The 14,036-nt window shown below is 47.6% G+C and overlaps 1 protein-coding gene across 1 annotated transcript in view; it reads right to left on the reverse strand.

The window, feature by feature from the left end:
- Nucleotides 1-14,036, reverse strand: part of LOC120991958 (receptor-type tyrosine-protein phosphatase kappa-like) — a 307,712-nt gene that overhangs the window by 175,543 nt on the left and 118,133 nt on the right. Inside the window, exon 6 of the mRNA XM_040420706.1 lies at nucleotides 5,967-6,146. Within this exon, the coding sequence (XP_040276640.1) occupies nucleotides 5,967-6,146 (180 nt within the window). The remainder of the gene's footprint in view (nucleotides 1-5,966; nucleotides 6,147-14,036) is intronic.

Consider the following 14,036-nt stretch of genomic DNA (forward strand, 5'->3'; position numbering starts at 1 on the left):
ACAGACAAGTGCCCTCTATACAGCTGTGTACAGAAAAGTGCCCTCTATACAGCTGTGTACAGACAAGTGCCTTCTATACAGCTGTGTACATACTAGGGCCCTCTATACAGCTGGGTACAGACAAGTGCCCTCTATACATCAGTGTACATACTAGGGCCCTCTATACAGCTCTGTACAGACAAGTTCCCCCTATACAGCTGTGTACAGACAAGTGCCCTCTATACAGCTCTGTACAGACAAGTTCCCCCTATACAGCTGTGTACAGACAAGTGCCCTCTATACAGCTGTGTACAGACAAGTGCCCTATATGCAGCTGTGTACAGATTAGCTCCCCCTATACAGCTGTGTACAGATAAGCTCCTCCTTTACAGATTTGTATAGATAACTGCCCCCTATACAGCTGTGTACAGGTAAGTGCCCTCTATACAGCTGTGTAGGGATAAGTTCCCCCTATACAGCAGTATACAGACAAGCTCCCCCTATAAAGCTGTGTACAGACAAGTTCCCCATATACTGCTGTGTACACACAAGTGCCCTCTATACAGCAGTGTACAGAATAGGGCCCTCTATACAGCTGTGTACAGACTAGGGCCCTCTATACAGCTGTGTACAGACAAGTGCCCTCTATACAGCAGTGTACAGACAAGTGCCCTCTATACGGCCGTGTACAAACAAGTGCCCTCTATACAGCTGTGTACAGACAAGTGCCCTCTATACAGCTGTGTACAGACAAGTGCCCTCTATACATCAGTGTACAGACAAGTGCCCTCTATACATTAGTGTACATACTAGGACCCCCTATACAGCTGTGTACAGACAAGTGCCCTCTATACAGCTGTGTACAGACAAGTGCCCTCTATACAGCTGTGCACAGACAAGTGCCCTCTATACATCACTGTACAGACAAGTTCCCTCTATACAGCTGTGTACATACTAGGACCCCCTATACAGCTGTGTACAGACAAGTGCCCACTATACAGCTGTGTACAGAGAAGTGCCCTCTATATAGCAGTGTACAGACAAGTGCCCTCTATACGGCCGTGTACAAACAAGTGCCCTCTATACAGCTGTGTACAGACAAGTGCCCTCTATACAGCTGTGTACAGTAAAGTGCCCTCTATACAGCTGTGTACAGACAAGTTCCCTCTATACAGCTGTGTACAGACAAGTGCCTTCTATATAGCTGTGTACATACTAGGGTCCTCTATACAGCTGTGTACAGACAAGTGCCCTCTATACATCAGTGTACATACTAGGGCCCTCTATACAGCTCTGTACAGACAAGTTCCCCCTATACAGCTGTGTACAGACAAGTGCCCTCTATACAGCTGTGTACAGACAAGTGAACTATATGCAGCTGTGTACAGATTAGCTCCCCCTATACAGCTGTGTACAGATAACTGCCCCTATACAGCTGTGTACAGATAAGCTCCTCCTTTACAGATTTGTATAGATAACTGCCCCCTATAAAGCTGTGTACAGGTAAGTGCCCTCTATACAGCTGTGTAGGGATAAGTTCCCCCTATACAGCAGTGTACAGACAAGCTCCCCCTATAAAGCTGTGTACAGACAAGTTCCCCATATACTGCTGTGTACACACAAGTGCCCTCTATACAGCAGTGTACAGACTAGGGCCCACTTTACAGCAGTGTACAGACTAGGGCCCCCTATACAGCAGTGTACAGACAAGTGCCCTCTATACAGCAGTGTACAGACAAGTGCCCTCTATACAGCTGTGTACAGACAAGTGCCCTCTATACAGCTGTGTACAGACAAGTGCCCTCTATACAGCTGTGTACAGACAAGGGCCCTCTATACAGCTGTGTACAGACAAGGGCCCTCTATACAGCAGTGTACAGACAAGTGCCCTCTATACGGCCGTGTACAAACAATTGCCCTCTATACAGCTGTGTACAGACAAGTGCCCTCTATACAGCTGTGTACAGACAAGTGCCCTCTATACAGCTGTGTACAGACAAGTGCCCTCTATACAGCTGTGTACAGACAAGTGCCCTCTATACATCAGTGTACAGACAAGTGCCCTCTATACGGCCGTGTACAAACAAGTGCCCTCTTTACAGCTGTGTACAGACAAGTGCCCAGTATACAGCTGTGTACAGACTAGTGCCCTCTATACAGCAGTGTACAAACAAGTGCCCTCTTTACAGCTGTGTACAGACAAGTGCCCTCTATACAGCTGTGTACAGAAAAGTGCCCTCTATACAGCTGTGTACAGACAACTTCCCTCTATACAGCTGTGTACAGACAAGTGCCCTCTATACAGCTGTGTACAAACAAGTGCCCTCTATACAGCCGTGTACAGACAAGTGCCTTCTATAGAGCAGTATACAGACTAGGGCCCTCTATACAGCTGTGTACAGACAAGTGCCCTCTATACATCAGAGTACAGATTATTTCACCCTATACAGCTGTGTACAGATAAGCTCCTCCTTTACAGATTTTTATAGATAACTGCCCCCTATACAGCTGTGTACAGGTAAGTGCCCTCTATACAGCTGTGTAGGGATAAGTTCCCCCTATACAGCAGTGTACAGAAAAGATCCCCCTATAAAGCTGTGTACAGACAAGTTCCCCATATACTGCTGTGTACACACAAGTGCCCTCTATACAGCAGTGTACAGACTAGGGCCCTCTATACAGCTGTGTACAGACAAGTGCCCTCTATACAGCAGTGTACAGACAATTGCCCTCTATACGGCCGTGTACAAACAAGTGCCCTCTATACAGCTGTGTACAGACAAGTGCCCTCTATACAGCTGAGTATAGACAAGTGCCCTCTATACTGCTGTGTACAGACAAGTGCCCTATATACTGCTGTGTACAGACAAGTGCCCTCTATACATCAGTGTACATGCTAGGGCCTTCTATACAGCTCTGTACAGACAAGTTCCCCCTATACAGCTGTGTACAGACTAGGACCCCCTATACAGCTGTGTACAGACAAGTGCCCTATATACAGCTGTGTACAGATTAGCTCCCCCTATACAGCTGTGTACAGATAACTGCCCCTATACAGCTGTGTACAGATAAGCTCCTCCTTTACAGATTTGTATAGATAACTGCCCCTATACAGCTGTGTACAGGCTAGTGCCCTCTAAAAAAGCTGTATAGGGATAGGTTCCCCCTATACAGCAGTGTACAGACAAGCTCCCCCTATAAAGCTGTGTACAGACAAGCTCCCCCTATAAAGCTGTGTACAGACAAGTGCCCCCTATACAGCTTTGTACACAAAAGCGCCCCCGATGCAGCTGTGTACAGACAAGTGCCCTCTACACTGCTGTGTACATAGAAGTGCCTCATATACAGCTATGTACAGTCAAGTGTCCTCTATACAGCTGTGAACAGATAAGCGGCCCCTATACACCTGTGTACAGACAAGTACTCCATATACAGCTGTGTACAGACAAGCTCCCCCTATACAACCGTGTACAGATAAGTGCCCACTATAAAACCACGTACAAATAAGTTCCCCCTATACAGCAGTGTACAGATAAGGGCCCTCTATACAACTGTGTACAGATAAGGGCCCTCTATACAGTTGTGTACAGATAAACGCCCCCTATACAGCTGTTTACAGAAAAGCTTCCCTAAACAGCTATGTAAAGCCAAGTGCCCCATATACAGCAGTGTACAGATAAGCCCCCCCTATACTGCTGTGAACAGAACAGCGTCCCCTATACAGCTGTGTACAGATAAGCTCCCCCTATACTGCTGTGTTCAAATAAGCTCCCCTCTACAGCTGTGTACAGATAACTGCCCCCTATATAGCAGTGTACAGATATGTTCACCCTATACAGCAGTGTTCAGACAAGTGCCCTCTACACAGCGGTGTACAGACAAGCTCCCCCTATCCAGCTGTGTACAGCCAAGTTCCCCATATACAGCTTTGTACAGATAAGCACCCCCTATACTGCTGTGTACAGAGCAGTGTCCCCTATAAAGCTGTGTACAGATAAGCGCCCCCTCTACAGCTGTGTACAGATAAGCGTCCCCTCTACAGCTGTGTACAGATAAGCTTCCCCTCTATAGCTGTGTACAGATAAATGCCAGCTATACAGCTGTGTAGAGATAAGTTCCCCCTATACAGCAGTGTACAAATAAGTGCCCACTATACAGCTGTGTACAGACAAGCTCCCCCTATAAATCTGTGAGATGGGGAAACAACTCTCATTGTCTGAACATTGTGTTTGCTTAAATTAAGTTAAATAATCTGGACTGACATTTTGCTGTTTGGCCACAAGATGCTGCTGTTTCCTAGGCATAGCTCACTGACTGCAAATATATTTCCATATTCATGAGAGGTGTGGTTCTAGAGAGCATGAAGAAGGATCTGCAGCCATCTTAGGAGTGAGCTGAGAGCTGAGGAGCTGTGTGTGAGCAGAAAAGTCAATGGATCCAGAAGTGAGAGGACCTCCTCTGTGACCACAGCTGCAGCTGAGTGAAGCTGATTGTTGTCCAAGACCCAGATCCTTTCCAGGGAAAAGAGGATTGTTTCCAGGAAGGCTGACAAGAGCTAAGGAAAAAGCTGCATACCCTGTGGGACCTCGTGTTTGCTGGAGAGACTGGTTGTTTGGTTCAGAGATATCAGTAGATAAAGAGCAGACCCAGATTGGTAAGATCGTGCACGCAACTACCGCAGTATTGGCGCCTAGAGACTTAGACCAGGCCTGTAGTTAGTTTGTTAGTTAGGGTCTCTACTTTGTGTCAGGCCTATAGTGTTGCTACTTCATGGTTATCACAATATCCGAAGCAATGAAATCCTCCTCAGCAGGCAGGGAAACCAAACGGATGCAATGGAGTCCAACAGCAGGCATCACTCAGCCACTGATCGTCCGGCGGAATCCATACACTGAGGGGTGATGTAAGCCGGGGTTTTGCAGTTACTGTCCGGTACTCTACAGCACTGCGAGTCTCTAACTTTGGTGGCAATATTCTTAGCCACAATGTCAGTTTCACTGATTAGCCACTGAGCACAGTCTTTTCAGCGTGGCTCCACTAAGTGTACTGTCTCTTTATACTCCGTCCTCCTCTGGACTGAAATACATCCAGCTTGGCTGCACAGGAAAGTCCTCTATTATCTCCACACACTCTCAGCACAGACACCTGTCTTTTATCATGCCAAGATGGCTGCTGCTCCCTGTCTCCACACTTCCTGCTTCTTCACACTCTGTCTGCAAACAGGCAGCTGACATCATCGGGGCCGCGTCACTCCGGCATCATATTACAATGGCTGCTGTGTTAAAGGACCAGAAACACAGGAACACATATACATTCAACTTTAACACAGTTTAAACAGACTAATGAAACTTGGGACATCATTGGGCTGTTTCTTACACAGCTGTGTACAGACAAGTGCCCTCTAAACAGCAGTATACAGACAAGTGCCCCCTATACAGCTGTGTACAGACAAGTGCCCTCTATACAGCTGTGTACAGACAAGTGCCCTCTATACAGCTGTGTACAGACAAGTGCCCTCTATACAGCTGTGTACAGACAAGTGCCCTCTATACAGCTGTGTACAGACAAGTGCCCAGTATACAGCTCTGTACAGACAAGTGCCCTCTATACAGCTGTGTACAGACAAGTGCCCTCTATACAGCTGTATACAGACAAGTGCCCCATATACAGCTGTGTACAGACAAGTGTTCTATAGACAGCTGTGAACAGACAAGTGCCCTCTATACATCAGTGTACATACTAGGGCCCTCTATACAACTGTGTACAGAGAAGTGCCCTCTATACAACTGTGTACAGAAAAGTGCCCTCTATACAGCTGTGTACAGACAAGTGCCCTCTATACAGCTGTGTACAGACTAGGGCCCCCTATACAACTGTATACAGACAAGTGCCCCATATACAGCTGTGTACAGAGAAGTGCCCTCTATACAGCTGTGTGCAGTAGTATCATTACAGCGGGGCACACAGGTTACATGGGTAGTACTCACCTATACAGACAGCAGTCGGTGTCCAGTCGTCCCGCTCTCCATTATACATACATTGTATTCTGTACGATGAGGGATAATATCCAGGTTTACACTGTAACGTCACCTTCTCAGACGGGTTATAATATTCTTTGGACAGTGAGATCTTCTCCAGGTTACTTATTGAGGGTTTTTTACATCGTTCTGGAGAATAAAAGGAAAAGATCAGTCTAGAAAATATAATGAAATCCACGTACAGAACGACCAGGATGTGAGGAGCTCAGTCTTATAACACCCGAGTACCTGACATTATACAGTGCAGAGATACACTTAGATGTAGATTGTAAGCTCTCGGGGGCAGAGTCCGGTCCATTCTATATCCATATGTTAACAATTTCATGCTTATTGCATTTGTATTGTTTGTTATTGTTTGTGTATGCTGCTCTTGATGTACAGTACCATGAAATTACTGTCACTATCAAATAAATAATAGTCAAGTGCCCAGTATACAGCCGTGTACAGACAAGTGCCCAGTATACAGCCGTGTACAGACAAGTGCCCTCTATACAGCCGTGTACAGACAAGTGCCCTCTATACAGCTGTGTACAGACAAGTGCCCTCTATACAGCAGTGTACAGACAAGTGCCCTCTATACAGCCGTGTACAGACAAGTGCCCTCTATACAGCAGTGTACAGACAAGTGCCCTCTATACAGCCGTGTACAGACAAGTGCCCTCTATACAGCTGTGTACAGACAAGTGCCCTCTATACAGCCGTGTACAGACAAGTGCCCTCTATACAGCTGTGTACAGACAAGTGTTCTCTATACAGCTGAGTACAGATAAGTGCCCTCTATACAGCCGTGTACAGACAAGTGCCCTCTATACAGCCGTGTACAGACAAGTTCCCTCTGTACAGCTGTGTACAGACAAGTGCCCTCTATACAGTTGTGTACAGACAAGTGCCCTCTATACAGCTGAGTACAGACAAGTGCCCTCTATACAGCTGTGTACAGACTAGGGCCCTCTATACATCAGTATACAGACAAGTGCCCCCTATACAGCTGTGTACAGACTAGGGCCCTCTATACAGCTGTATACAGACAAGTTCCCCCTATACAGCTGTGTACAGACTAGGGCCCCCTATACAGCTGTGTACAGATTAGCTCCCCCTATACAGCTGTGTACAGATAACTGCCCCTATACAGCTGTGTACAGATAAGCTCCTCCTTTACAGATTTTTATAGATAACTGCCCCCTATACAGCTGTGTACAGGAAAGTGCCCTCTATACAGCAGTGTACAGACAAGCTCCCCCTATAAAGCTGTGTACAGACAAGTTTCCCATATACTGCTGTGTACACACAAGTTCCCCCTATACAGCAGTGTACAGACTCGGGCCCCTTATACAGCTGTGTACAGACAAGTGCCCTCTATACAGCAGTGTACAGACTCGGGCCCCTTATACAGCTGTTTACAGACAAGCGCCCCCTATACAGCTTTGTACACAAAAGCGCCCCCTATGCAGCTGTGTACAGATAAGTGCCCCCTATAAAACCATGTACAGATAAGTACCCCCTATACAGCTGTGTACAGACAAGTGTGCCCTTACAGCGGTGTACAGACCAGGGCCCCCTACACTGCAGTGTACATAGAAGTGCCTCATATACAGCTGTGTACAGACAAGTGTCCTCTATACAGCTGTGTACAGACAAGTGCCCTCTATACACCTGTGTACAGACAAGTACCCCATATACAGCTGTCTACAGGCAAGCTCCCCCTATACAGCCATGTACAGATAAGTGCCCCCTATAAAACCATGTACAAATAAGTTCCCCCTATACAGCAGTGTACAGATAAGGGCCCTCTATACAACTGTGTACAGATAAGGGCCCTCTATACAGTTGTGTACAGATAAACGCCCCCTATACAGCTGTTTACAGAAAAGCTTCCCTAAACAGCTATGTAAAGCCAAGTGCCCCATATACAGCAGTGTACAGATAAGCACCCCCTATACTGCTGTGAACAGAACAGCGTCCCCTATACAGCTGTGTACAGATAAGCTCCCCCTATACTGCTGTGTTCAAATAAGCTCCCCTCTACAGCTGTGTACAGATAACTGCCCCCTATATAGCAGTGTACAGATATGTTCACCCTCTACAGCAGTGTTCAGACAAGTGCCCTCTACACAGCGGTGTACAGACAAGCTCCCCCTATCCAGCTGTGTACAGCCAAGTTCCCCATATACAGCTTTGTACAGATAAGCACCCCCTATACTGCTGTGTACAGAGCAGTGTCCCCTATAAAGCTGTGTACAGATAAGCGCCCCCTCTACAGCTGTGTACAGATAAGTGTCCCCTCTACAGCTGTGTACAGATAAGCTTCCCCTCTATAGCTGTGTACAGATAAATGCCAGCTATACAGCTGTGTAGAGATAAGTTCCCCCTATACAGCAGTGTACAAATAAGTGCCCACTATACAGCTGTGTACAGACAAGCTCCCCCTATAAATCTGTGAGATGGGGATGCAACTCTCATTGTCTGAACATTGTGTTTGCCTAAATTAAGTTAAATAATCTGGACTGACATTTTGCTGTTTGGCCACAAGATGCTGCTGTTTCCTAGGCATAGCTCACTGACTGCAAATATATTTCCATATTCATGAGAGGTGTGGTTCTAGAGAGCATGAAGAAGGATCTGCAGCCATCTTAGGAGTGAGCTGAGAGCTGAGGAGCTGTGTGTGAGCAGAAAAGTCAATAGATCCAGAAGTGAGAGGACCTCCTCTGTGACCACAGCTGCAGCTGAGTGAAGCTGATTGTTGTCCAAGACCCAGATCCTTTCCAGGGAAAAGAGGATTGTTTCCAGGAAGGCTGACAAGAGCTAAGGAAAAAAGCTGCATACCCTGTAGGACCTCGTGTTTGCTGGAGAGACTAGTTGTTTGGTTCAGAGATATCAGTAGATAAAGAGCAGACCCAGATTGGTAAGATCGTGCACGCAACTACCGCAGTATTGGCGCCTAGAGACTTAGACCAGGCCTGTAGTTAGTTTGTTAGTTAGGGTCTCTACTTTGTGTCAGGCCTATAGTGTTGCTACTGTACTACAAGTACTCCATTACTAAAAAGGACATTGCTCATTTGAGAGCTCACAAATACCCCCACAAAATCTATCCAGTTCAGCGTTTTGCTCAGGAGAAATAATCAGGCACATGCTACCTGACTAGCTATGGGTGGGGGAATAATTTAGAGCACGGTAAGAGTGTGAACTGCTGTGTTGCACCGCGGGCCAGCCCATACTAAGCACCCAACCAATTGTTCGTGTTTGTTTCAGGGTAATAATAGGTACAGCGAGGCAGTTTTAGTTGTGCCCGCCAGTAGGAAAATTACTATGAAATTTCCGCTGGCATCCATCAGGGGGCGCCGTGCTGTGCAACACAGGGGTCTCAGACTTTGGCTGGGTGTATGTAAACTTATTTTATGTTCTCAGTATTTGTGGTTGTGTTTATTATCACGTGTTAGTAAAATTCAATTTTTGCAAAAGCTGGTGTCAGAGTTGCTTTCCTCATTCGTGACTTCGCTGTATCTTGGGGAGCACACCCCGTTACACGGATTACAACTTGGCGTAGTCGGCAGGATACAGCACCAGTTATGGATGGGAACGCGGTGGGAGACCTTCCCCCGACGCCAATGGCACCGGTCCAGGACCCAGCTTAGGGTGCTCAAATGCAAGGTCAGCTTGCCCCCGCCATGCCCGCCCTAGTAGGGTACTTCCTCGTGGGGACGCTGTTGCATCACCTGCCAAAATTTAACTGTGAAAACATGACGTTGCAAGACTGGACTGAAAGGGTGCGAAGTGTGGTTAGAATGTGTAACCTGACCTCCGAGTTGCGGGTAGAGGTTGCATTGGGGGCTCTAGAGGGTGACGTCAGACGGACATTGATTGTAAGGCCCGAATCCGAGAGACACCCTAGAGAAAATATTCTCCCTGCTGGAGAGAGCCCGGGGAGGAGGGGGGGGGGGCGTGCTAAAGTAGTGCAGTTGAGGAGCACCAGAAGCTAAGCCCTATGCTTGAGGAACACGACTTTTATGCCAGCAGCTCCGTTATGGAAGCCAAGTTAAAAAGGTCAAAATGTATGCTGCCTAGTTGATACAGGGTCGGAGTGCACCCTTATGCCTCTTGAGTTCTTCGAAGGACACTTTGGACATATGATAGAGCCAGAAGACGGGAGCATCATCAGGCTGATGGATGCCAACAACAGAGAGATAGACGTCCTAGGGATAGTCTGGATGCGGGTTCGACTGTTTGGGCAAGACATTGGCAAGAAGGGGGTCGTGCTGGTGTACCATTCTTTCCAGAAAGGAATGGACGTGATACTAGCTATGAATGTGCTGAGAGAACAAGACCATCAACTCTATGCCAAAGAAGGGCCGAAGTATTGGCAACAGGCCACCATGCACCGGCCAACCCAGAAGGTTTTACAGCAGATGGTGAGAAGCTGTTGTCTGCAAAAGAGCAACATGTCTGGTCGGCCCATTGGACACGTGAAGGTGCCGCGGAGGAACCCGATGAAGATCCCACCTCGACAAGAACAAATCTTGATGCTGCTGGTGGGGGCTGGACGACAACTGAATGGACTGAAGGTCCTGATCGAGCCCCAGGGGCGTAGCTATAGGGGAAGTGGCTGCTTTGGTGTCCTGACCCAGAAGGGGCCCATCCAGGAGGAGGAGAACTAAAAGATTTTGTCAGGGCCCCCTCAACAGTATTACACTAGTGATGAGCGGCAGGGGTCATATTCGAATTTGCAATATTTCGCGAATATTTTGTCGAATATTCATCGAATATTCGTTATATATTGCTTTATATGCTTTTTTAACTTGCAAAATCGGCAAGGTAATGATCGCGTAATATGCGAATTTTCGTAATGCAAATTTTTCAATTCCTGAGTAAAAACATGATTCCTCCCTGCTTCTTGCTTGTGGGCCAATGAGTCATAGCACTATATCGAATATATTTGTTTTTTCAAATATTCGTAATATTCTAAAACAAGAATATATAGCAATATAGCGAATATTCGAAAAAACAAATGTAGAGTAATTTAGCTAATATAGTGCTATAATCTTTTTTTTTAATAGTTGTAATTTTTTTCCAATCTGAACTTCAGATGAGAAAAAAATGACAACTATTAGACAAAGAAGATTATAGCACTATATTAGCTAAATTGCTCTATATTCGTTTTTTTTGAATATTCGCTAAATTGCTATATATTCTTGTTTTAGAATATTACGAATATTCGACAAAACGAATATATTTGTTTTTTCCAATATTCGTAATATTCTAAAACAAGAATATATAGCAATATAGCGAATATTCGAAAAAAAACTAATATAGAGCATTTTAGCTAATATAGTGCTATATATATTCTTCTTTGTCTAATACTTGTAATTTTTACAATTTTTATATAGCACTATATTAGCTAAATTGATCTATATTAGTTTTTTTCGAATATTTGCTATATTGCTATATTTTCTCGTTTTTTTATATTTTACGAATATTCGAAAAAACTAATATATTCGATATAGTGCTACAGTAGGTGTTTGTGACATTGTGTTTTCAGCACGACAGCGTCGCGCTGATACTCGGCGACGTGGTGCCGAGATCTCGCACTCACTGGGATAGCGACAGCACATCCCAGCAAGCGCGTCATAGAAGAGGCGGGAGATCCGACTTGGATTCCCGCCAATTCTACACGTGTGCGGCGTTTGTTATGAATCCTGAGGGGGAAGTCCCCGCCGGATTTTAAATAAAAATCCGGCCTGGGTCCCGCCCTCAGGAGCATACCGGGCCCTTAGGTCTGTTATGGGTTGTAAGGAGAGCCCCCCCTACGCCGAAAAAAACGGCGTAGGGGGTCCCCCTACAATCCATACCAGACCCGTATCCAAAGCACGCTACCCGGCCAGCCAGGAAGGGAGTGGGGACGAGCGAGCGCCCCCCCCCCCCTCCTGAGCCGTACCAGGCTGCATGCCCTCAACATGGGGGGTTGGGTGCTCTGGGGCAGGGGGCGCACTGCGGCCCCCCCACCTCAGAGCACCCTGTCCCCATGTTGATGAGGACAGGGCCCCTTCCCGACAACCCTGGCCGTTGGTTGTCGGGGTATGCGGGCGGGAGGCTTAACGGAATCTGGGAGCCCCCTTTAATAAGGGGGGCCCCCAGATACCGGCCCCCCACCCTAAGTGAATGAGTATGGGGTACATCGTACCCCTACCCATTCACCTGCAAGAAAAGTGGTAAAAACACAAATAAACCACACAGTGTATTAAAATATTTTATTTTTCTGCTCCGGAGGCCGCCCCCTGTCTTCTTTATTAGCTCTTTTACCAGGGGGGGCTCTTCTTCTTCCGATATCCCGACGGGTCTTCTCCGCTATCCGGGGGGGGTCTTCTCAACTCTCCGGGGTTCTCCTTCTGTCTTCTCCTTCTGTCTTGTTGTCTCCTTCTGTCTTCTGTCTCCGGGGGGGGCTCTTCTTCTTCCGATATCCCAACGGGTCTTCTCCGCTATCCGGGGGGGTCTTCTCAACTCTTCGGGGTTCTCCTTCTGTCTTCTCCTTCTGTTCTTCTTCTGTCTTCTCCTTCCTTCTTGTTGTCTCGGCGCACCCCGATTCTTCTCTCTGTTGTTGACTCGGCGCACCCCGGTTCTCGCGAGACGAAGAATCGGGGTGCGCCGAGTCTCGCGAGACGAAGAACCGGGGTGCGCCGAGTCAACAACAGAGAGAAGAATCGGGGTGCGCCGAGTCTCGCGAGACGAAGAACCGGGGTGCGCCGAGACAACAAGAAGGAAGGAGAAGACAGAAGAAGAACAGAAGGAGAAGACAGAAGGAGAACCCCGAAGAGTTGAGAAGACCCCCCCGGATAGCGGAGAAGACCCGTCGGGATATCGGAAGAAGAAGAGCCCCCCCCGGAGACAGAAGACAGAAGGAGACAACAAGACAGAAGGAGAAGACAGAAGGAGAACCCCGGAGAGTTGAGAAGACCCCCCCCGGATAGCGGAGAAGACCCGTCGGGATATCGGAAGAAGAAGAGCCCCCCCTGGTAAAAGAGCTAATAAAGAAGACAGGGGGCGGCCTCCGGAGCAGAAAAATAAAATATTTTAATACACTGTGTGGTTTATTTGTGTTTTTACCACTTTTCTTGCAGGTGAATGGGTAGGGGTACGATGTACCCCATACTCATTCACTTAGGGTGGGGGGCCGGTATCTGGGGGCCCCCCTTATTAAAGGGGGCTCCCAGATTCCGTTAAGCCTCCCGCCCGCATACCCCGACAACCAACGGCCAGGGTTGTCGGGAAGGGGCCCTGTCCTCATCAACATGGGGACAGGGTGCTCTGAGGTGGGGGGGCCGCAGTGCGCCCCCTGCCCCAGAGCACCCAACCCCCCATGTTGAGGGCATGCAGCCTGGTACGGCTCAGGAGGGGGGGGGGCGCTCGCTCGTCCCCACTCCCTTCCTGGCTGGCCGGGTAGCGTGCTTTGGATACGGGTCTGGTATGGATTGTAGGGGGACCCCCTACGCCGTTTTTTTCGGCGTAGGGGGGGCTCTCCTTACAACCCATAACAGACCTAAGGGCCCGGTATGCTCCTGAGGGCGGGACCCAGGCCGGATTTTTATTTAAAATCCGGCGGGGACTTCCCCCTCAGGATTCATAACAAACGCCGCACACGTGTAGAATTGGCGGGAATCCAAGTCGGATCTCCCGCCTCTTCTATGACGCGCTTGCTCTCCATCGCGGCAAGCCAGCTCGGCGCTGGCTCCCGCGATGGGGCTCGTATGTGCTCAATCTCGCCGAGAAATACGGCGAGATTGACACAAAATCGGGTTCACCTACTGTATATATTTGTTTTTTAGAATATTCATCATTTTTCCCATCTAAAGTGATGATTCCTCCCTGTTTCTTGCTTGTGGGCCAATGAGTCATTGGCCCACAAGCAAGAAGCAGGGAGGAATCATGTTTTTACTCGGCAATAGAAAAATTTGCAATAAAAATTTGCATTATGAAAATTATCAATCAACACTACTCCTAATGTCAAAGATGCTGCAGCCTTCTCATTGG

The sequence above is a fragment of the Bufo bufo genome, chromosome 2 (genome assembly GCF_905171765.1).
Source record: "Bufo bufo chromosome 2, aBufBuf1.1, whole genome shotgun sequence".
NCBI lineage: Eukaryota > Metazoa > Chordata > Amphibia > Anura > Bufonidae > Bufo > Bufo bufo.